Source organism: Erythrolamprus reginae, chromosome 2 (assembly GCF_031021105.1).
Source record: "Erythrolamprus reginae isolate rEryReg1 chromosome 2, rEryReg1.hap1, whole genome shotgun sequence".
Lineage (NCBI taxonomy): Eukaryota > Metazoa > Chordata > Lepidosauria > Squamata > Dipsadidae > Erythrolamprus > Erythrolamprus reginae.
Window position 1 is genome coordinate 238,566,547 of NC_091951.1, and position 24,118 is coordinate 238,590,664.

Genomic DNA, 24,118 nt, shown 5'->3' on the forward strand with positions numbered 1-24,118 from the left:
AATGCTGGATGAAACCTTAAAAAGAAACTCTGAAAAGAAAACCAAGTACAGGACTCCATGAAAGAAATATCTAATCTTCATTAAAGAAGACATAAGAGATATATTGAGGCAGATATATTGCTAAATAATGGCTTAGTGTTACAAAAATGAGTTGCAGCAAGTTAACAAAGTACGGTAGGAAACAACACCATGAACATTATTTCTTTACAGAAATACTTGATATAAGTCACATTTCTTTCAGATTGAACATGATGGCAAACATTCCTTTTTTCATCACTGGTGATAGAAGCTTTTTGTCTTCTTTCTAACGAAGAACAGGATAAAGAACACGGGAGCCTGTGGCAGGGGTCAAAACACTACCCAGTGATCAGAGTTAGAACAAAACTAATTTTGTTTATAGTTAAATTGAACAATAGACAATGTCTAATTTTATTTTATTAAGATTTCATTTGGGGGATACAGTGCTTAGTTAAAGGCTTTGGGTGTGTGTTCCATATTATTAAACAGGTCTCAAGGAGGCTCTCAGGTCGAAACATGTTGAAACCACAATCTCTCTATAATGAACACAAAATCTCCAAACTGCCAATTACAGTAGTACCTCTAGATACGAGCTGCTCTACATGCGAGTATTTCAAGATACGAGCCATGAGGGGAGAGACATTTCTGTTCTAGTCCCAAGCTCAAATTCGGGATACGAGCCGAGCGTCCACTAGGTGGCACAAGAATCCTTGCTTTTGGTTATCTCGGAGGGGAAAAACAAAGTCTAAAGCAATTTGTTCCAGATACGAGTTGCCTCGACATACAAGCTCCCTTCTGGAACGAATTATACTCGTATCTAGGGGTACTACTGTACTGGATTAAAAAGCAGAGTCCTCTGTTATAATTTCCCTTTCTCTTACAAACTGGACAGCACTAGATATACTATGAAACAGCAATTCGTGCATGTCTTTGTCTGCGCCCTTAAAATAGCCCCCTTTTTCCAAGGAAGATATCACTGAAGGATTACAGCAAGCCAAATGTATGTTGATCTCCAGTTCCCGATAGTCTTTGAATGTTTCTTTTAATGCGCTCACCCCGGCTGTGTCCAAAAATGGAATAGAAGAGCAGTCGATGATGATCGTATGAAAGTCGCCATCTTCTGCGACCAAGCATGGTGACACTTCTTTCTGTTCAAATTTATCATCCAGATTTTGTAGCGCTTTCCTCCTGGACTTTTGCCTTTTGGCAACTTCAAGTGCAGGATCCAGCCCTGTCCTGTTGTGGAGGCACTTTAGGAAGAAGTCCTTGTTCGCATAATAAAGTGGTGCTTCAAAACGGAAGATTTTGATCTTCGGGACTGGGAGAAGGTCTTTATATTCTTCGTCGTCTTCATAGAAGACACTGTTCCGGATTTGCCCTAACAAGGCAGCATGAGGGCACTGGGTGCGGCCAATAATGCTGAAGACTGAGAAAACAGCTCCCACCAACAACCCCATTTCTGTGCTGATCAGAGCAGATGAAAGCATGGTAACACACCAAACCAGGGCATCTATTTTGTCCAGGCGGTAGCGTTGAGGAATGTCTTTGAATTTCCTAAGGGCTCCCCTTAGGCTCACTATTATGATGCAAGCCAAAACACATTTCTGTAGGTTGTAGAAGAGGGGAGCAAAAAACAGCAGCACAAGCAGTACAACCACGGCACTCACAACGCTGGATACCTGGGTCTGGCACCCAGTGGATGTTTTGACTAAGGTCTTAGCCAGAGCTGCGCTGGTGGCGAAGCAGTGGAAGAAAGCTGGGATGATATTACAGAAGCCAATGGCAAACATTTCCTGATTGGCCTTGACAGTATAGGCATACTTCTTGGCAAACATTTCGGAGAGTGAAACGGTGAATGCAAAGCCAACAATGGCGAGTGGGAGGGCGTCGACGGCAACCTTTTGCATAAGGTGGAAGCTGGGCACTTTAGGTGGTATAAATCCAGTCGGAATTTCACCCGATATGCTGGATGCATAAACTTCATTCAGTTTCCCATAATGGGACACCAGGGTGGCAATCACAATTACCACCAGCTCTGTGGGGAGTGGGATCCTGAGCTTGTGTTTGTACTTATCTCCCAGTTCCTTTGCAGTGACCAGTACCGCAATGCAGATAGCGCTGGTGACCACATCGCATAGATTTGCTTGAGAAACGTTCTGAAAAATGTTAGCCCACGTGGTAACCAAGAGCCCATATCCCTGGGCACGTGGGATTTTTATTCCAATGAGGTATTTAACTTGAGCTGTTAAAATAGTTAAAGAAGCACCAGTGGCAAATCCATCCAGCACCGGTTCAGAAAGATATACGGATACAAACCCCAGGTGAAAAATTCCCATCAGGACCTGCAAGAAAAACCAGATAAGGTTAACAGCGCTTGAAATATTCAGCTGGAAGATATTTACCTTTGTCGCATTTTAGAATGTCATATATTCTCCCGGTTTATCTTACACCAAAGAAGAACACAATTTTACAGAAAAATAACAGCAAAAATAATAATAGAATTATTCTGGACAATGATTACAGTAGTACAAAAGGAGTATGCAATTACAAAAGTGTTTTATCTGTGCATCACACATTTCACATTTTTAAAGCTCACTCCCCAAATACGGGGCAGGCCTGTCTTTACTTTAGGAAGTTAGCACCTATCCCACTCGTAGAGGAAATTAAGGAAATATTTTTTAAAGGGCAGACTCTTATACAGTGATACCTTGTCTTACGAACTTAATTGGTTCCGGGAGGAGGTTCGTAAGGTGAAAAGTTCGTAAGACGAAACAATGTTTCCCATAGGAAACAATGGAAAACCAATTAATGCGTGCAAGCCCCCCCACAAAAAAAATTTAAAAAGGGGTCTCCGCTGGGCACTACGGCCCGGGCGCTTCTTGGCGCTCACCCGAACCCGAAAAGCTCAGCAAAAGTTTGGGTTCGGGAGAACGCTGAGAGGCGCCGCCACCCGGCTGTCACCTCCCCAGAAGAGCCGTGGAGCTTTCGGCTGGTCAGGAGGCTCAAACGGAGGTGGGAAATCCCAATAGGGAATTCCAGGGGCGGAGCCTCCTGGAGTCCCTGTTTCGGCTGGCCAGGGAGGACGTCTCCGTGATGTCAAAGCTCCGCCCCTGGAATTCCCTATTGGGATTCCCCACCTCCGTTTGAGCCTCCTGACCAGCCGAAAGCTCCACGGCTCTTCTGGGGAGGTGACAGCTGGGCAGCGGGGCTTCTCAGCATTCTCCTGAACCCGAACTTTTGCCGAACTTCCGGGTTCGGCGTTTGGGAGAACGCCAAGAAGCACCCCGGCTGTTTCAGAAGGTGACAGCTGGGTGGCGGTGCCCAGCGGAGCGTCCGGAGGTGGGGCATCCTAGCAGCGGGTTCGTAAGGCGAAAAAAGTTCGTAAGAAGAGGCAAAAAAATTCCAAACCCCAGGTTCATATCTCGAAAAGTTCGTATGACGAGGGGGTCGTATCACGAGGTACTACTGTATTTCCCCGGATTAGAAAATGGAGAAACGTGTTTTAGGCAGAAAAAGACTCACCTTTGTCAATGTGCCATCAAGGAATGGGCCCAGCTCACTCATTCTCCCCATCTTTGTTAATAGTCTGGACCAGTCTATTCTACATAACAAAGTTCTACCCCATTCAAGCAGAAACTCACCACATGGCACATGGGAAGATTGCATCAGCCAGCACTCAAACTAGTCTGGGACACAAAGCCTACAGAGTTAGGTAAGACCCCTGCCCCCTGACATGTTTCTTACACAGGAACAGGAAACTCTTAAGGTGGAGTCCAACTAGGGGCGGGCTACTGCCCGGATGTGGGGGAACTCAGTGGGGTAGCAAAAATGGAGCTCCACCCCAGAGCACCCAATTTGCACTGAAAGATGTTGAAAGAAAATGCAGGGTGTCCTGCATAAGCCACACCCACAGTGTGGTAGTAATAATTTTGGTAGCCCTTCACTGAGTCCAACAGAAGGTATAAAACCCAAGCGCTCTCAGCATCTCACCCCTTCTCTTCTTCAACATCCTCCAGGCATGTGATTCCCCCTTTTCCCCAGGACTTCAAACCATGTGGTCCTGCTGTCCACCATTAAAAGCATCTTTCCAAACAGCCTCTAGGCTTCCAGTATCTTTTTCCCCACTTGGAACTGAAGCCAGAAGGATATTCCTTACAACTTTACAACTGCAAGCAGTTACTACTGTGCCTAGCCACCTTTGTCCCATGTTTCTTCAACCTACTTTTACCTCCTAGTCTTTTGGCCTGACATGTGTTGGAAAAGAGTTATATATATGTGTGAAATTACACAGAACTATCCCCTAAGTCCAGATGTAGGGTATTTTGCTAAGATCAGATTTGGCAAACCTCAGAGTTTGCCCCTGGGGGCAAAGGAAGAAACCCTATTTCTCAATGTGAAGGTCAGAAGGTCACAAAAAATAGCCTAAAAACAGATTAGTCTGTTTGTAAAACAAGAGATACCGTAAGTGTTTTTCCATTCAAAAGAGAAAGACTTTAAGAATGATTTCAAACAGTGCAATGTAGGAGAAAGGCATAGAAATACAATAAATAAATAAGAGGTACAAAAAATCCAATTTTGATTTCACTACAAATAGGTCTACCTTTGATATTTATTCATATTACCCCAAATCCCTTTTTCTACTTTAAAAAAAATCTACTTATCAGAAGTTCCTTTATCTTTAAGTGCCTTCTTAATCTGTTTCCAGTCTAGCAGCTGGAAGCTTTACATTTCCAAGTGTGTGTTTTAGATTAAAATAATAATAATAAGGGAAACAGCCTATATACTTTTTCTCCTTAGCTTTTAAATTTTTATTCAAATAAATTCAATTTTTTCTTTCAATGATAACTTAATATTCTCCAAGTGTCAGATTCAGATAAGATAAAAACAGACAAAATAAATGCATGACAATAACATAAAACAGATAAAGCAGCAGATTAAAAAAATATTTTGTGCTTTCTTGTTGTCAAATTCCTAAGGTATTTCTTTGTTTTGTGATGTGGATTTAGTGATGTGGACTTAGTCGTGTTATTAATTGCATGTTTTAGGTTGGGTTCTTGTTACACATATAAAGCAAAGTTGTTGAGGGATTTGATGGCTGAGAATTGAATTACATAAATAAGTGAAACAAATTGTCCAAAGAATTTAATTTGAATCTTCACAGAAAGATCTGCCAAACCTTTTTCTAGAGTTATTATTATTGTTGTTGTTGTTGTTATTGTTATTAATTAGATTTGTATGCCCCCCCTCTCCGAAAATGTCCTTTAATTACAAGCATTCACTCTGTTACTGTTTATTTACTATTTAATTTATTTCACCAGACTTATACCTATCTTTTTAAATTTATTAAAAGTTTAATACAAAACCCATAAAAACTATCATAAACTGAAAAAAAAGAGTAAAGAGAGAGCAAAGTGGAAAAAGAAAGCAAGCAAAAATGCAGAAATTAAGAATAGCAAAAATTAGAAAGAAGCTCCCTAATTTCCTTTGCAGCAAATACAAGATTATCCTACCTTACCTCTGTTTGATATTTGATTGCTTTTAATTGTTCTTATGAGGATTTCCCTTCTGTGCGGAGGTCTCCCCCTCGCCCCTCCCCAGAATAAAATACTCTACAGAATATTAAAAGAGGCAGAATAAAATATTTTCCCTAAAGGAGAAAAATCTGCCTCAGTCTTTCTGCTATAGGAAAATAGCCTCAGGCAGTAGCCTGAAGTGGTTAGGTTTTTTGAATGGATGTTTTGTATCCATCCACTGACAGGATTAGCTCAGACAGACAAAACACCTAGACAGTGATGGCGAACCTTTTTTTGCACCGGAGCCAAAAGGGTACACGTGCCCACGATAGCACTTTTGTGTGTGCCCACACCCTTAATGAAATGCATGCACAACCTTCCCTGTGCTCTCCCCCCGCCGCACATACACACAGACCTCACTGAAGCCTCCAGAGCCTATTGGTGGCGAAAAATGGGCCCAATGGGCCTACAGGAAGTTTGTTTCTGAATGTTCAATAGACCCGTTGTGCTGTTTTGCACCTTCCCCAGACTTCAGGAGGCTCTCCTGAAGCCTAGAGAAGATGGAGATGATTCCCCCCACCCTCCAGAAGGCCAAAAATCAGCTGCCCAGCGCAAACAAAAGGGCTAGAGCTGACATAGGGCAACACCTCGCACACCTTCAGATATGGCTCCGCGTGCCACCTGTGGCACTGTGCCATAGGTTCCCCATCACAGACCTAGAATTTTAATTTCCCCTTTCCCCTGTAGAGCATGACCCCTTAGGAATCTGCAACAGTCATTATATTATTAAAGGGCAGGAGCAGGCATCTCACTCACAAAGCCCCCAAAGGTGTACAAAAACCCATCCATTCTCAACCCCAATTTGTCAGCCACGTGAGCAACATGCTGTTTATTATTTATTATTATTTATTAATTAGATTTGTATGCCACCCCTCTCCGTAGACTCGGGCCGTCTAACAACAATAATAAGACAATATAAACAAATCTAATATTTAAATTAATTTAAAAACCCTAATTTAATAAACCAATCATACATACAGACATACCATGCATAAATTTTTTGTAAGCCTAGGGGGAGGAGAATATCTCAGTTCCCCCATGCCTGACGATAGAGGTGGGTTTTAAGGAGGTTACAAAAGGTAAGGAGGGTGGGGGCAACTCTGATCTCTGGGGGGAGTTGGTTCCAGAGGGTCGAGGCCGCCACAGAGAAGGCTCTTCCCCTGGGTCCCACCAAACAGCATTGTTTAGTCGACAGAACCCGGAGAAGGCCAACTCTGTGGGACCTAACTGGTCGCTGAGATTCGTGTGGCAGAAGGCAGTCCCAGGGATATACCGGTCCGGTGCCATGAACGGCTTTATAGGTCATAACCAGTACTTTGAATTGTGACCGGAAACCAATCGGCAACCAATGCAGACTGTGGAGTGTTGGTGTAACATGGGCATATTTAGGAAAGCTGATAGTGATAGTTATCATTGTTGTTTCTGGTACTGAATAAATGGAGACCTCCTTTCCAACTACAGCCGGCTTCCAATTCATTTCTCCTGTGTCTTTCTCCCAGCTTGGAATAAGAACTGGACCAGATTTTATTTCTAACGCTTTATTTTTTAAAAAAATATATTTGCCTCTTAAGATGGACCACACTTTTAAGTTTACATTTGCAAATCTATATGGGTTGAGGATCGGTAGGGGACGACCATACCTGATAAACTCCAGCCATGAAAGTCAGTGCCGTAGCTACCCCAATAGCATAGCATTCTTTCCCACATTCGTTGTTTGTCACCCCAAGGGTAAGATTGTAGACCGTGAAGTTCAAATGGACCAGGTCACCAACATCTTGCTGCGGGTCATCATTCAGGTTGAACCCTGCCAGCAGCAATTCTCGATCCACAACCTGTCCAACCATTAAGCTTAATAAGCTGAAAATGCCCACAGACACGTGTCTGGAGGTGCCCATGAGAAAATAGATGATGTTGGCAAAGAACGAGGTGTAAAGGCTATAAATTGGCTGCAAGCCAGCCAACAGAGAATAGGCTATTGCTTGAGGAACTAAAATGATCCCTATGATCAATCCCGACATAACATCTCCCCAGATGTATTCTCTGCAGTTATATTTGGGAAGCCATTGTAACACGGGAAAGAAATCCAGAATGGCCTTTTTTGTTGTTTTTATGCTGCAGGAACATTTTTTTCTTAGCTGGTTTTTGATAATTGCTGTTTTGCTGACTTTTTCGGGAATCTTTCTTTCCATGTAAAACTGAAGAAGAGATCCATTTTCTGTCAGGACTTTTTCCATTTCCTGTTTCATTCTGGACCAGCTTTAATCAGTTCCTGTGATTCATTAAAAAAAAGGATTCATTAAAAAAGATCATTAAAGATACTTGCAACTTTCTTATTAATGGGACTCAAGCAAACCAATGCATTCTTATTTTTATTCAACATGTTTCCTAACCAAACTGATTCTGGGTGAGTTGAACCAACTTAAAAATCTGAAGTTTAATAGCGGAGGCAAGAAAAAAAATCTTTTTTTTATGATGGCAGGATTTCCAGCAAACTTGGGAAACAGGAAATTATCAGGGAAATAGGTGGTTTGGGAAATATCAGGGAATTATCAGGGAATTTGTGAAAAAAACAGAATAAATCAGGAAAAAAAAACCCAAACTGTATTAAAATGTTTAAAAATCAGGAAAAAATCATGTTAAAAAAAATGGATCATACTGCCTGGCAGAGTCAAGCAAAAATGAGCATAACTCTAGCAACAACGCTAGCGATATTTCTCCATGATTTAGCCGTTTGGTATGATGTAGTTTATGACTGCTCTTTAATTAGATCACAAGTTACAGGGAAATATCAGGGAATTTCAAAATGCTTTTACCCTGGACACCCTGGATGGTCATAAACAGGGGTGGGCTGCTGCCCGGATGGGAGAGAACGCAGTGGGGTAGCGAAAATGGAGTTCCACCCCAGAGCATCCAATTTGCACTGAGAGATATTGAAAGAAAATGCAGGGTGTCCTGCATAAGCCACGCCCACAGTGTGGTAGTAAAAGTTTTGGTAATCACAATTCCTCCATTGCTTTTTTGGAAGCCACTTGGAAAAGCCGCAAATGGTGTTTTTTGTTGATCATTGACACTATTATTATAAAAAGGTAATACTCAGTGAAAAACAGTATGTACATCTGCTAAGAGACAATAAATTGCTTAGTGACCAGTTGATTAATGACTGGTTGAAGTTACATGTACTGACCCCCCACCCAATAAGTATCTACAACCCATCCTTAAAGCTGTGATTGCAATAACCTCCCCCACAATGATCTCATTTTGGGCACTTAGTAACTGGGTCACGTTTATAACTAGTTGCAGTACCCCAAAGTCACATGATTGCAATTTGCAGTGGATTTTGGGGGGGGGGGGTCAGTTTGTATCACAAATCCCCATTCAGGTGAATGGGTTCATTTGACCACAGGTTTGATTAACAATTGTGATCGCTCAGTAAAATTGAGTCAGGTCATAGGTCACAGGGTGAGACCCTAACAATTTAGAACTTCATTTTTTAAAATTATTATACTGTCCTTAATTTCAAAATGTAATGTATTTTTTTTTAAAAAAATCAAATGAAAATGATAAATCCACATATTTTGATTGTGGTATTTTAGATGTCATCAGGTAAAGTGTCCCCACTCTTCCCAAATGAACAGAGAGGCATCTGTTTTGTACATGGGGATGAAATAGGACAAAATACAGAAATTGTGCTATAAAAGCCCTGTAGTAATCAGGTTACAAATATGGGTTGGAGCTATATACACTGCTCAAAAAAAATAAAGTGAATACTTAAACAACACAATATAACTCCAAGTAAATCAAACTTCTGTGATATCAAACTGTCCACTTAGAAAGCAACACTGATTGGCAATCAATTTCACATGCTGTTGTGCATATTCATCTTTGTACAGAATAAAAAAATCAGTGAGAATATTTAATCCATTCAGATCTAAGATGTGTTATTTGAGTGTTCCCTTTATTTTTTTGAGCAGTATATATAAAATCCAGAAGTACTATTAGCTTTGGGTTACTTCACAGCAATAAGTATCTTTCATTTATCCTCTTATTCTGGAACTTTGTGATAAAAGCATAATCATTCTAGTTTTTTAAAATTTTGGATAAATAGGAGATCCATTCAGAATAAATATACCATATTGTTTAGGAGTATGGGCATGGATAGTGAAGGGGCTAATTAAGAATCTCATCACATCCAGCAGAAAATTTGTGCACAAATAGATTAGATTAGATTAGATTTATTGGATTTATATGCCGCCCTTCTCCGCAGACTCAGGGCAGCTCACAACAATAGCAAAAACAGTACATAGTGACAAATTCAATGCCCGCCAATCCAATTACAATTTTAAGTTAAGAAATTCATAAAACAATCCCAACATATATAAAAAACAAGCACACAATCAATCAAACAGCAAAACAACATGGGCAAGGGGGAGATGTTTTAGTTCCCCCATAACCTATTTTAGGTCAAATTTTAATATATACATCTCCATACAGGGATAATATTTATTCCATATATTTTTGCTCAGCCTTATCAGGCTTCCAGGGTATTTATAATCCTATATTAAAAGCAGAATGGCGGAAAAAGCCCTATCGGGATGGTTTTCTAAGCTCCCAAGAAGACAGCGGCTCTGTATATTCCCCAGGTATAAGCGAGCTGGGCACTGATAGTTGAGGAAGAGCCTTTTGCAGTGTACAGTGATCCCTCGATTAGCACGGTCTCGATTAGCGCGAAACGCTGCAACGCGGTTTTTCAAAAAATATTAATTAAAAAATAAGTCCGCGCTAGTTCTCTCTCTCTTTCTCTCCCTGTTGCCGGCGTGATATATGAGAGAGAAAGAGAGAGGCAGAGGTCGGGCGCATTACCGGGAGGTGGAGGCGGCGTGGGGACGCTGGGTGCCGGGGACACCGAGGAGGGGGGTGGACGTGGCCTCTCAGCTGCAGAGCCGAACAAGGGCGGAGGCAACAGCGGAGTCCGGCGCTGGGGCCATGCGGGGCCGCACAGGGAGAGAAAGAGAGAGAGCGGAGGGCACCTTGCCGGTCCACGCCCCCCTAGATGAGCGGCTCCGCATGGCCCCAGCGCCGCCCAGGCAAAGGGGAAACCCCAAGATCGCTTGCCGCTTGCCGTATTGCAGCGAAGGAGGCGAAGCAAGGCTCCAAGCTGCAATACGGCAAGCGGCAAGCGATCTTGGGGTTTCCCCTTTGCCTGGGCGGCGGGAAGACCAAGGGAAGGTTCCTTCAGCCGCCCAACACCTGATCCGCTCCGCAGCGCGGCAGCAGCGAGGAGCCGAAGATGGGGTTTCCCCTTTGCCTGGGCAACGGGGAAACCCCATCTTCGGCTCCTCGCTGCTTCCGCGCTGCGGAGCAGATCAGCTGTTGGGCGGCTGAAGGAACCTTCCCTTGGTCTTCCCCGCCGCCCACACGCAAACTCCACCATCTGCGCATGTGCGGCCATGAAAAAAATGGCGCGCATGTGCAGATGGTGTTTTTTACTTCCGCACCACTATAACGCGGAAATCGATTAGCGCGGGAGGTCTTGGAACGTAACCCCCGCGCTAATCGAGAGATCACTGTACAGTGCCGTAATTGATAACATTAACTCTTAGCTAATAAAGATCAAATAATAAAATAATAACATGAATGAACTCATCTTCCACTTTGAAAGAAACATGGAACCAAATCCTTAATAGCAACTTTTATTGAAATTTAAGGCTGAATTAAATTATGATAAAGATTGCTCACACCAGTGGTTCTCAACTTTTTCTACTTTTGTGGACATCTAAGACTTAACTCAAGATTTAAATCATAACTTTTTTCAAGTCTTCGTTGACCTCCCCTGTGTGAGACACACACACAAACACACGTGGACCATAGATTGAGAACCTCTGGCTCTTATTATAAACCATACATATTTATAAATTAACAGAAATGCTATGAGAGTATCTAGAACATTGCAGGGCAAAAATGGATGAAAGTCTTCATTAAACAGAATACACACACACAAATACAACAGGGGGAAAAATTCAAAAGGAATATATATATATATATGCCAGTATATATAGCCAATGGGGGTGGTGGTGGAAATCGACAGGAAAAAAACCATACACACACAAACACATCAATCGATTAATTGTAATTATTCTGAGAAAATTTCACTTATTTTTAAGGATTCTCTTGAAATTTATTCAAAGAGAACTAAGCTGCAGGTGCTGCAAAACACCAAATTTAAATAGCCATAACTATATAAAATCTTGTACTGCGTTAAAAAAACTTATTATGATTTAAAAAACAACAACCTCTCTATTCTGCTCAGAGTCCATTTTGCAGTGAGCAGCATAGAAATGCAATCAATCAATCAATCAATCAATTCCTTATTCTAATGAATCTGCTGCTACATGTGTGTGTGGTTCCTTCATCTGTGAAATGGGGGGGGGAGCTTTATTCTTACTTGTTCTGCAGTGTAGGTATGATAATGATGAGCCCACTTGAATCTCACTCCCTTCCTGGTCAACTGCATTGGAGCAAGTCCGTACTAATGACTGCAGAAGATACCTTTTAATACATGTAGGCGGTAACGCAAACAAGCAAGAGTCAGAGCTAGGCAAAGATTGAAGAGCATGAACAGAGGATTACAAAGTGCAGTCTGAAGCTTCGTCATGTTACATCTTGTCTTTTTTCCACATCTTCTAAATTGTTCAGGTTTAATGGTAAATATTAAACAAGCAATATTCCTGTTTAGACTGTGTAATAATTGATCCAGTTTCCTTAACCCCCAATTGTTTTCTAACTGGAAGAAGCTATGAATTAAAGAATCAAAGCTATGTTATTTTGTAAGCCACCCAGAGTCCAATTGGAATTGGGCGGCATATAAATTTTACAAATAAATAAATAAAGAGCAAGCCCAGTAACTTGGTTCTCTTTTTTAAAGAAAAAAACCACTTGTGCTTATTTTCATATGATGCATGTGGCTTAATCTATTGGAGAATGAGCAAAAACATTTCAAGTACAGTGCTACCTCAAGATACGAACCCCTCGTCTTACGAACAACTTGTGATACGAACCCTGGGTTCAGAAAAAAATTGCCTCTTCTTACGAACTTTTTTCGTGTTACGAACACAACGCGGAAGTTCGGGTTTGGCGTTCGGCTTCAGGAGGCTCCTGGAAAGCCGCCCGGCTGTTTTAAAAGGTGACAGCCGGGCTGGGGGGCTTCCCAGCAACCTCCTGAACCCCGAACTTTTGCCAAACTTCCGGGTTCGGGGTTCGGGAGGTTGCTGGGAAGCCCCCCAGCCCGGCTGTCACCTTTTAAAACAGCCTGGGCGGCTTTCCAGGAGCCTCTTGAAGCCGAATGCGGTTTGCTCTCCATGTGTCCTCAACCTTTCACGGAGGATTTTCAACCTCTCCTCTTCCCAGATTGCTCTCCATGTGTCCTCAACCTTTCACGGAGGGTTTTCAACCTCTCCTCTTCCCAGTTTCCTCTCCATGTGTCCTCAACCTTTCACGGAGGGTTTTTAACCTCTCCTCTTCCCAGATTGCTCTCCATGTGTTCTCAACCTTTCACGGAGAGTTTTTAACCTCTCATCTTCCCAGTTTCCTCTCCATGTGTCCTCAACCTTTCACGGAGAGTTTTTAGCCTCTCCTCTTCCCAGTTTCCTCTCCATGTGTCCTCAACCTTTCACGGAAAGTTTTTAACCTCTCCTCTTCCCAGTTTCCTCTCCATGTGTCCTCAATCTTTCACGGAGGGTTTTCAACCTCTCCTCTTTCCAGATTGCTCTCCATGTGTCCTCAACCTTTCACGGAGGGTTTTTAACCTCTCCTCTTCCCAGTTTCCTCTCCATGTGTCCTCAACCTTTCACGGAGGGTTTTTAACCTCTCCTCTTCCCAGCCCGGCGGTCACCTTTTAAAACAGCCGGGCGGCTTTCCAGCAACCTCCTAAAGCCGAACGCCAAACCCGAACTTCTGTGTTCCGCTGCTGGGAAGCCCCGCCGCCGGCTGTCACCTTTTAAAACAGCCTGGGGGCTTCTCGGCAGCCTCCCGAACGCTGAACCCGGAAGTTCAGGTTTGGCTTTCTGTGCGTTCGGGAGGTTGCTGAGAAGCCCCCAGGCTGTTTTAAAAGGTGACAGCCGGGCGGCAGCGTTTTTTTGCAGGGGTTTTTTTTTGGTTGCACGGATTAATTGACTTTACATTGTTTCCTATGGGAAACAATGTTTCGTCTTACGAACCTTTCGTCTTACGAACCTCCCCCTGGAACCAATTAAGTTCGTAAGACGAGGTATGACTGTACTGTATTTAGATTGTAAGGATTAATTTTTAAAAAATAATAATTGAAAGAGGTTTACCTTCTAAGATACAGTTTCAGTTATTTTAAATAGAAAATGCAAAAATCCATATTAGTAATATATGTTACTTATGTCTTTTGTGTTTTTATAGTTTTGTAGTATTCTATTTAACGTTGTAAGCCAGGGATGTCAAACTGGATTTCATTGAGGGCCACATCAGGGTTGCGTTTGACCTTGGGGGGATAGGGTGGGCGTGGCCAAGGTGGGCGTGGCCAGCTTGATGTCACCCATGTTGGGTCGCCTATGGTGGCCTGAGCTCTCTGCCAGAGAAAATGGGCTCTCAAGCTTCATTTTTAGCTGAAACAGCTTTCTGCAACCCTCTGCCAGCTAAAATGGAGCCCTCCCAGATTCTTCTGTTGTTGGCTGCAGGCCAAATTTTGCTGTATCCAGGCTGGTCCCACAGTCCAGATCTAAGCACCTGCGGGCCAGATCCAGCCCCTGGGCTTTGAGTTTGACACTCCTGTTGTAAGCCATTTCTTTCTTTCTTTCTTTCTTTCTTTCTTTCTTTCTTTATTTATTTATTTATTTATTTATTTATTTATTTATTTAACTTATATTTAGTTACCCTCCAGTAAGATGGGTGGCCAATTTGATAGTAAATTTGATAAACAATACAAATATTAGCCCAGCGCAGCGCTTGCAAGATAACATGTATGCCGTTTATGGTGCCAGAGAATTTTACTTGATAGATAAAACTGGCATTTGCTTTATGACAGAATATGTAAGAAAATTGCAGAAATTTAAATGACATATCCTAGGCAATAATTTCAGGCGTCAATCAGAACTAATGAGATGAGGGAATGTGTAAATTACATTGGTGTGAGGGCAGAAACCCATATCAGATATTTTTCTTGATGTCGGAATCAATCAAACGTTAGGGCTAATCAGCCTTGTGTTTGCTATTTTGATTACTCTAAAAAAACTAAATAGTGAAATATTAGCTGTTTTTGAGCAATTAGTTATACCCATCGTTTGAATGTATTATTCATCTAGATTCTTATGCCTTATATTTCTGTTAAATTGGCTAAATATATGTCTGGAAATTTTTGCTTATTTTAATATTACCTTTACTGATTCATCACCTTCTGTGAATGCCATTTTAGTACATAAATAAAAATTAGAATGTGAGTGATTAATAACTACTTATCCTTTGCATGGTTGCAAAGGATAAGTAGTTACCAGTTATTATGGGAATTTATGTAAGTTGTAACTGTATTCTTATGAAGCACATATTAGTTGCTGGACTTGGTAAATAACAGATGAATTCCTACTGGTAAAGTAAGATTCTTTAAATTTTAAGATTGTACTGCTTTATAGTAATGTTTTAATTTAAAGACCTCTGATTTGTAAAATTTTCTACAAAAGTGGTAGTACAAAGATGAGACAAGTTTACAGTGATCCCTCCATTATCGCGAGGGTTCCGTTCCAGGACCCCTCGCGATAATCGATTTTTCGCGATGTAGGGTTCCGGAAGTAAAAACACCATCTGCGCATGCGCACCCTTTTTTTTCATGGCCGCGCATGCGCAGATGGTGGGGTTTGCGTGTGGGCGGCGGGGAAGACCCAGGGAAGGTTCCTTCGGCCGCCCAGCAGCTGATCTGCTCGGTAGCGCAGCAGCAGCGAGGAGCCGAAGATCGGGGTTTCCCAGCCGCCCACGCAAAGGGGAAACCCAGATCTTCGGCTCCTCGCTGCTGCTGCGCTACCGAGCAGATCAGCTGCTGGGCGGCCGAAGGAACCTTCCCTGGGTCTTCCCCGCCGCCTCGGCTCCTCGCTGATGCCCGCCCGCCGTTTGCCGCTCGCCCGCCCGCCGTTTGCCGCTCGCCCGTTCACCCGCCCGCCCGTTCGCCCGCCGTTTGCCGCTCGCCCGCCCGCCGTTTGCCGCTCGCCCGTTCACCCGCCCACCCGCTGTTTGCCGCTCGCCCGTTCACCCGCCGCTCGAGAGCAAGAGGAAGGAAGAGAGTGACGTCATCGTGGGAAAAATCACGATATAGCGTTTCGCGAAGATCGAGATCGCGAACATCGAGGGATCACTGTATATGAAAATATATTGTGACAGCCACACCAATGCAAATATATTTAGATAAGACAAAATGGCAATATTTTGATCTATGGAAATAATTGAAGGAAAGCAAAGTTACACACTGATTAAGTAAATATTTATTTATATTACCTTTTGTTAATTTTTTTTGCCTGATCACTGAGAATAGGTGAAAACCCAACTAAGCAAAGTTCACCTCTGCTATTTAAATGTTTAATGTACTGCTCAACAGCTAGCGTTCTAGATAGATATAACTGAACTGTTTAATATTTCCTAATTGATGTTTCTTCTGTATAATGGTTTTCTTGTGAAAACATGCAAATCATGACTTCTAGAATGATTTCTAACCTCTTTACTACTAGTGATGTTGGTATTTTCTTCTGTGGAATATATTGCATCTGTGCACACATATTGCTTCTCTTCTCTCATATTACATCTGTGAGTGTTTATGTCTGCATGCTCTGTTCTGAGTCACATGACCAGGAAGAAGGGGAGAAGGCTTGGAACAGAACAGTCGAGAACCTTCTGATCCGATGCCCAAACCTTTCTCCTATAGCAGTGATGGCGATCATTTTTTTTGCTTGGATGCCAAAAAGGGCACATGCACAATAGCACATGCGTGTGCCCAAACCCATAATGCACTGCCCTCCTCCATTTGAATGGGTGTATCTCCAGGACCGCCTTCTGCCGCACGAATCCCAGCGACCAGTTAGGCCCCACAGAGTGGGCCTTCTCCGGGTCCCGTCAACTAAACAATGCCGTTTGGTGGGACCCAGAGGAAGAGCCTTCTCTATGGTGGCCCCGGCCCTCTGGAACCAGCTCCCCTCAGAGATCAGAATTGTACCCACCCTCCTCGCCTTTCGTAAGCTCCTTAAAACCCACCTCTGTCGTCAGGTATGGGGGAATTGAGATATTCCCCTCCCCCAGGCCTATACAATTTATGCATGGTATGTTTGTGTGTATGTTTGGTTAAGGGTTTTTAGTTATTTTAAATATTAGATTTGTTATATGCTGTTTTTATTATTGTTGTTAGCCGCCCCGAGTCTTCGTAGAGGGGCGGCATACAAATTAAATTAAATTAAACACACAAACACACACACACACTGCCCCCTCCCATGCATGTAGGACTCACTGAAGCCTCTGGATTTCCGGTAGGCCCATTGGGCAGTTTTTTGCCCTCCCAGGTTTCAGGAAAGCTTCATGTGAGTGGAGAAAAATGGGCTCAACGGGCCTTCCAGAATTTCATTTCCTCAAGCTTGGGGAGGGCGAAAACACCCTCCAGAAGGCCGAAATCAGTTGGCCAGCGCACACATGCACGCTGGAGCTCTCCTGGGGCAATGCCTTGCCTGCCCTCATGGTCCTATAAGGAATAAATCTTGGTATATTTTTCTCTCCAGCTCCTGACCAGGTCCATTCCATTTTCAAATTCTTTTTGCTGATTTACATACATATTACATTTTTGCTAATTTACACATTTTGCTGATTTACTCAGAAAATATTGGTGTATAAATTTCAGAATGAGAAATGTGTCTCTTTCAATGAGGCATTAAGATTATAACTTCCCTTGACTTCCACTGTCATGGCCAAGAAGAGAATGCAAGTTCCACTCTAGAACATGATGGCAGCATCAAGTTGGAGAGAACTGCTTGCTGGAAGACAATTCTGGGTTCGAATTTAGGCCAGGTCCTACACAAAACAAGCAAGTTGCTTAGGCAGAGATGGAGTTTATTTGACAGCCTAATGTGAAGGAACAGCAATTGAAGATTGCAGCAGAATTACAGCTGTCAAGTGATGTATACTTTTTCCTTGTTCCTCAAAAGGAACAAAGCCTGCCCACTAGGAATTACTGTTAGTCCTTGACTTACAACCGTTCACTTAGTGACCATTCAAAGTTAGAATGGCACTGAAAAATGTGACTTATGACTCTTTTTCACATTTACGACTGTTGCAGCATTCCCCTGGCCATGTGATCAAAATTCAGACCTGCATGGCAACTGACTCATCTTTATGATGATTGCATTGTCCTGGAGTCATGTGAACCCTTTTTGCGACCTCATGACAAGCCAAGTCGGTGGAGAAGCCAGATTCATTTAACAGCCAGTTTACTGACTCAACAACTGCACTTAATTCACTTAACAAACGTGGCAAATAAGATCACAAAATGGGGAAGAACTCTCTCCACAACCGCCTTGCTTAGCCACAGAAATTTTGGGCTCAACTGTAGTTATAAGTCGAGGACTACATATATTGGAAACTGTAGTTAGCTGCATGACCAAAAGAGGGGGCTAGGTAGTTTATTTTATTTATTTATTTATTATTTAGATTTGTATGCCGCCCCTCTCCGCAGACTCGGGGCGGCTCACAGCAAGATACAGCAATTCATGACAAATCCAAATATAATTTAAAATATTTAAAAAGATTTAAAAAGAACCCCATTTTACTAACAAACACACACACAAACATACCATGCATAAATTGTACATGCCCGGGGGAGGTGTTTCAGTTCCCCTATGCCTGACGGCAAAGGTGGGTTTTAAGGAGTTTACGGAAGGCAGGGAGAGTAGGGGCAGTTCTAATCTCTGGGGGGAGTTGGTTCCAGAAAGTCGGGGCCGCCACAGAGCCGCGACATTGTTTAGTTGACGGGACCCGGAGAAGGCCCACTCTGTGGGACCTAATCGGTCACTGGGATTCGTGCGGCAGAAGGCGGTCTCAGAGATATTCTGGTCCAGTGCCATGAAGGGCTCCCTGTTGAGTTAGCGGTATTTCTCTGTTCATTTATCATATCAGCTGGCTTCCTACTTAAGTAATATTAGGTTGGAGGTTGCAGTCACACAGCTGAAGGGATTTTTTTGTTGTTTATTCTGAAAGGAATGCTTACGTAAATGGGCTACCACCTTTGGCCAGTCTCCGCCTCTTTGTCAAGTTTGTTATCTTTTGTCTTAGCATAATTTCTCATCTTTTTTGCCATTGTGAAAATGTGAGAAGGGAAGGTTTTACTTCCTTCCTACATGCCAATAGTACATTTGTTTGCTCTGATCTCAGAATAACAGAGCTAGAAGCCTGCTCAAGCAGGAAACCCCATATCAGGGTTCCTCAAACTTTTTAAACGGGCAAATTCACAGTCCCTCAGACTGTTGGGGAGGGCAAACTGGCTGGGTGGACATGGCTAGGCCTTGTGACTAGGTGGGCGTGGCCAATTTAACAGTCCGTTAAACAATGCACATAAATTGAATTTTAACTTATTTTGCTCCTGGGGGTGTTTTATTTGCTTTTGTTTGCATGTTGCTCTTTTGGTTGACTTTTCTTTTTACTAGATCATTTTTTCAGTTGTTTAGGAGTCTAGTGATCCACTTGAGAAGTTTCTTACCAAGTAATCTAAAACACTGGAGCCCTCAAAGAAGGCTATGAGAAATATAATCAGACCGTGGCCTTGCTAGAATGGACCATGCTATCACTAATCTACTGCATAAGAGATGAACAGGATAGGAGGACCACTTGGACGATCTCCAGCTGGTATCATATCTTCAGAATGTGAAGGATGGGGATGACAGAAGGTGACTTGGAAAGCCTAGAACATCTCAAGATACCGTCTGTAGATCCATAAAGGGAGATCAGTTTGAGTGTGTTAAATAATAGAATGTCCATCAAATGCAAAATAAACTTGTGATCTCAGTCTGGACTTGGAGGTGTTTTTATTCGTAATAAACAGATCCAATTTACTCTCTATTTTTATCCACAGCAGCAAAATTAGGAACTATATAGGACATTTCGAAGTCTTCGGAGAGGGGCGGCATACAAATCTAATAAATTGAATTGAATTGAATTTTACAGGGGGGTTGATGATCAATAAAACACTATGAAGCTCATTTGGCAAGATATGCATTGCCATTTCTTGGCTATGTTATGTACCGGTAAACTATGCCAAATAGTTGTTCCACCATGGTTAATGTAAATTGTAGCAGAATAGAATAGAATAGAACCTTGGAGGTCTTCTAGTCCAACCCCCTGCTTAGCTAGGAAACCCTACACCACTTCAGATGAATGTTTGTCCAATCTCTTCTTAAAAACTATAGTCACAACCATAGTTCCCTCTAAGCTGAGCAGTGAGCAATCGCTCGCTTAAAAATCATCATCAACTCAGAGTTTTCCAAACCTGCCCAGAAGCCGAGAGGGAAAGAGTGAGAGGGAAGGAGAGAGAGAGGAAGAGAGAGAAACAGATAGAAAAAAGAGAGGAAGGAAAATAGAAAGAAAAAGAATGGGAGTAAGGAAGAGAGAAAGAAAATCAAAATCTAGTTTGAAACTAGCTCAACTATTTAAGTGGCATTTTGATATTGATAGAGTTGCCCTATTATGAGCTCACTGTTATAGACACACAGTACAGTATTTTATTTTGAAATTCTCTGAGGCAAAACAGGGTGGGTTTTTTGTTTGTTTGTTTGTGTGTTTGTTTGTTTATTATCTCTGTGCCGCCCAGTCCCAAAGGGACTGCCGCTCAGACACTATACTTTTCCGCCTCCCCCCCCCCCCCCAAAAAAAAATTAGAGGGAACACTGGTCACAACCTCTGGAGGCAAGTGGTTCTACTGATTGATTGTTCTAACTGTCAGGAAATTTCTCCTTAGTTCTAGGTACTATAAATAAAACCCAGATGCTGCCATTTTCCCACTGCTACTGCAGAATCTCACTAAATAAAGGAGGCATGGGATCGGCTTAGTTTGCCTTACAAATAGTGCTATGTGAGACAAGAAATGTAAACTTGATCAATAAAAATAATTTTATACTTTACAAAAGGGCAACATACAGTGGTACCTCTACTTAAGAACGCCTCTACTTAAGAACTTTCCTAGATAAGGGTGTTCAAGATTTTTTTGCCTCTTGTTAAGAACCATTTTCTACTTAAGAACCCAAGCCTGGAAAAAATTCCCAGGAAATTTGAGAGCGGCATGGTGGCCCAGCCAGTTTCCTGCCATTCCCCCTTTAATCTCGGGCTTTTCTGGGCTTCCAGAGAAACCTTTCGGTGGCACTTAAGGAGGCTTTGGCAGTCCAGAGTGAACAAGCATTTTCCTTTCTCTGGGTGCTTGGAGAGGGAATAAACCTCTGCCAGGGCCCAGAGAAAAGAAACGCTCCCTTCGCTCTGGGCAGCCGAGGAGTCACCAGAGCGAAGGAAAGGCACTGGCTATAAAGCGAGGGAGAGGAGAGGGGAGCCCTTCAGCATGGGAAGGAAGAGGCAGTAGGTAGCAGCAGCAGCAGCCAGTGTACGGGAGGCAGTGTATGGGAAGGCAGCCTCACACCAGGTGTATTGGAGGCACGTGCTCCTCCTCGCTGCCTCAGAGTCCCCCCCCTTTTTTTAAGCCTTAAAGTTTTGGATTTTTTTTATTCCCCTAACCTCACCTTCTTCCTTCGGCAGCGACTCTCCTCCTCCTCTTCTTACTCTTTCTCTTCCCACCCAAATTCCGAGCTTTTAATTCTTTCCTAATGGGTTTGCACGCTTCTTAAGACTGTTTCTACTTAAGAACTTGGTCACGGAACGAATTAAATTCTTAAGTAGAGATACCACTGTACTTCACATCCTAAATAATTGAAATCCGCTTTCACATTCCAAATTTTTCAACTCCTCTTAATGTCCTATCAAGCAATTTCTCATTACTTACATTTTGCAAAATGTAGTCAGAATTATGGTTTCTGTGAAACTGCAATGAAATCTTTTATAACAAATCATTTTTTAGGAGGGGAAATTCCTTTTCAATTTCCATGATAGATAATGCATCTACTCATAGGAATGGTTCCTTTCATTACCCTAAAAATCTTTCGTAGCGAAAGATCCAAAACTACTTCTGGCTGCAGTTTTTGAGTCAGTTTGTTGATTAATGAATTTATATTGCTTTATCCCTTAAAAAGTTACTCTTATGTACCATATGACCTCTTGTTGCTGGAATTTAGAACTTTGGTGCCATTTCAAATGTTGTATTGCATCCAAATAACATTTCACCTGACAGTGGTTTGTGAAACCATTATTTCATCATTGATTTTTAACTAAGAATAGGGTTGAGTCTCTGGTTTAGCCTTTAATAATGTAATGTTATAACACCTTCCTAAGAACAAAATAATGTTGTTTTCCACTGTAGGCTAACCATTAAAGTTAATTCCTGCATTTTTTTTTCTCCCTACCTAAGGACTTTCTTTTCTTAGACCAAAGGGTATAATTGCAAAGAAAATCTTAACATTTCCATTCCTGGTGGAAGTTGGCTGACTAATACCTGTTGTATTATTTATTTATTTATTAGATTTGTATGCCGCCCCTCTCCGTAGCATAAGCATTTAGCCCAGAGATTTGAGTATTCATTCTTGTACGAGGAAGAAATATTTTAAAAAGCAGAGCTATCGAATGCTTATTTGTATTTCATATTTAAAGCAGAATTTACGAGGTTTGTTTATGTGTTATCTTTATAGAATGCCGTATTCAAACTGACTCATTGTGGTTTACAATTCAGTAAGAAAGAGATATGCAATAGAACTGTAATTAAAGCACTAGTAAAAGCAACAAAAATAATCATCAAAAGATAACTCTGATGCAACATTTCAGCTTTCATAGCCTGAGGTTGAATTCAGAAATGTATCAACAAAATGACAGCATGGATATATTCATTTCAAGCTTGTTTACTGAATAAAAACCTTTTTTGGGGCAGTTCTGTTTTGCTTCTCTTCTGCTATTGTTGTTTTTTCCCCTCCCTAGAATGCCAAAATGAATTATACCGAGTTACACTAAAAACACTGAAGGTTAATTTAGAAACATACCTCCATCAGGCAAGGAAGGAGCTGTAAGGCTCTTGATTTTCATGTCTCTTCTTTTCCCTCCCTCTCGCTCTCTCTCCCTGTTGCCGAGGGAAGCATGGAGAATTAGCTAGCCGAGCTAGGTTGGCTGAGAAACAGGAAACGGCAGGCCACATCTTTTTGATCAGATAGAAAGCTCTCTTTGTCCCCGCTCAGTTTATGTGTGCTTTGCTTATTCATAGGCATTTTGCAGTGGCTGTTTGTAGAATTATTGGTATTCAGTGCCGAGAAACTCGTTGGAGGGATTTTTTTTTGGAGGAAGTAGAAAGAACAGCCAAGATACACAGCTTCCTGCTCCTGCTTGAAATGAAATGTGGAGGTCAGACTTGCTATTCCTAAGCGTTGCTAAACAGTCGGAAGTTGTTTCCTTAGCGACTAGCTTTTGAAGTTTCTCCTTGCTTTCAAATTAAATATCAGACGATATTGGAGTGGGATTACATTGGAAGGCCTTTTAGGATTGTAATATGGTTGGAGCAAAAAAATAAAATAAAATCCCTGTCTGTTTTACTCCTTGCTCATCAGACTCCTTCCTCTTAGAAACATAGAAGTCTGATGGCAGAAAAAGACCTCATGGCCCATCGAGTCTGCCCTTATACTATTTTCTGTATTTTATCTTAGGATGGATATATGTTTATCCCAGGCATGTTTAAATTCAGTTACTGTGGATTTATCTACCAAGTCTGCTGGAAGTTTGTTCCAAGGATCTACTACTCTTTCAGTAAAATAATATTTTCTCATGTTGCTCTTGATCTTTCCCCCAACTAACTTCAGATTGTGTCCCCTTGTTCTTGAGTATACTTTCCTATTAAAAACACTTTCCTCCTGGACCTTATTTAACCCTTTAATATATTTAAATGTTTCGATCATGTCCCCCCTTTTCCTTCTGTCCTCCAGACTATACAGATTGAGTTCATTAAGTCTTTCCTGATACGTTTTATGCTTAAGACCTTCCACCATTCTTTGGACCCGTTCAATTTTGTCAATATCTTTTTGTAGGTGAGGTCTCCAGAACTGAACACAGTATTCCAAATGTGGTCTCACCAGCATTCTATATAGCGGGATCATAATCTCCCTCTTCCTGCTTGTTATACCTCTAGCTATGCAGCCAAGCATCCTACTTGCTTTCCCTACCGCCTGACTGCACTGTTCACCCATTTTTAGACTGTCAGAAATCACTACCCCTAAATCCTTTTCTTTTGAAGTATTTGCTAACACAGAACTGCCAATACAATACTCAGATTGAGGATTCCTTTTCCCCAAGTGCATTATTTTACATTTGGAAACATTAAACTGCAGTTTCCATTGCTTTGACCATTTATCTAGTAAAGC

At 42.0% G+C, this 24,118-nt stretch overlaps 2 protein-coding genes across 6 annotated transcripts in view; one reads left to right on the top strand and one right to left on the bottom strand.

Annotated features, from left to right (window-relative positions):
* Positions 1–24,118, top strand: part of IDUA (alpha-L-iduronidase) — an 82,337-nt gene that overhangs the window by 7,019 nt on the left and 51,200 nt on the right. The gene's annotated exons all lie outside the window — the stretch shown is intronic.
* On the bottom strand, positions 59–23,033 carry SLC26A1 (solute carrier family 26 member 1). 5 transcript variants are annotated; one of them, XM_070742301.1, is made up of 4 exons: positions 22,754–23,033; positions 12,034–12,137; positions 7,232–7,860; positions 59–2,360 (listed from the first exon to the last, which is right to left on the bottom strand). In XM_070742301.1, exons 3-4 carry the CDS (start codon positions 7,835–7,837, stop codon positions 858–860), a joined length of 2,109 nt encoding a protein of 702 aa, XP_070598402.1. In that variant the 5' UTR covers positions 7,838–7,860; positions 12,034–12,137; positions 22,754–23,033; the 3' UTR covers positions 59–857. The 5 variants fall into 5 exon arrangements, with proteins under 5 accessions (XP_070598402.1, XP_070598403.1, XP_070598401.1 ...); XM_070742302.1 differs by lacking the exon at positions 12,034–12,137; XM_070742300.1 differs by lacking the exon at positions 22,754–23,033 and having other exon boundaries at positions 12,034–12,224.

What these genes read in the sequence shown, in the direction of transcription:
- SLC26A1 (XM_070742302.1), bottom strand. Translation starts at nt 7,837, where the DNA reads ATGAAACAGGAAATGGAAAAAGTCCTGACAGAAAATGGATCTCTTCTT. An exon ending in TCATGGCTGGAGTTTATCAG is followed by an intron (nt 2,361 to 7,231) that starts GTATGGTCGTCC and finishes TTTTTCTTGCAG; the next exon opens with GTCCTGATGGGAATTTTTCA.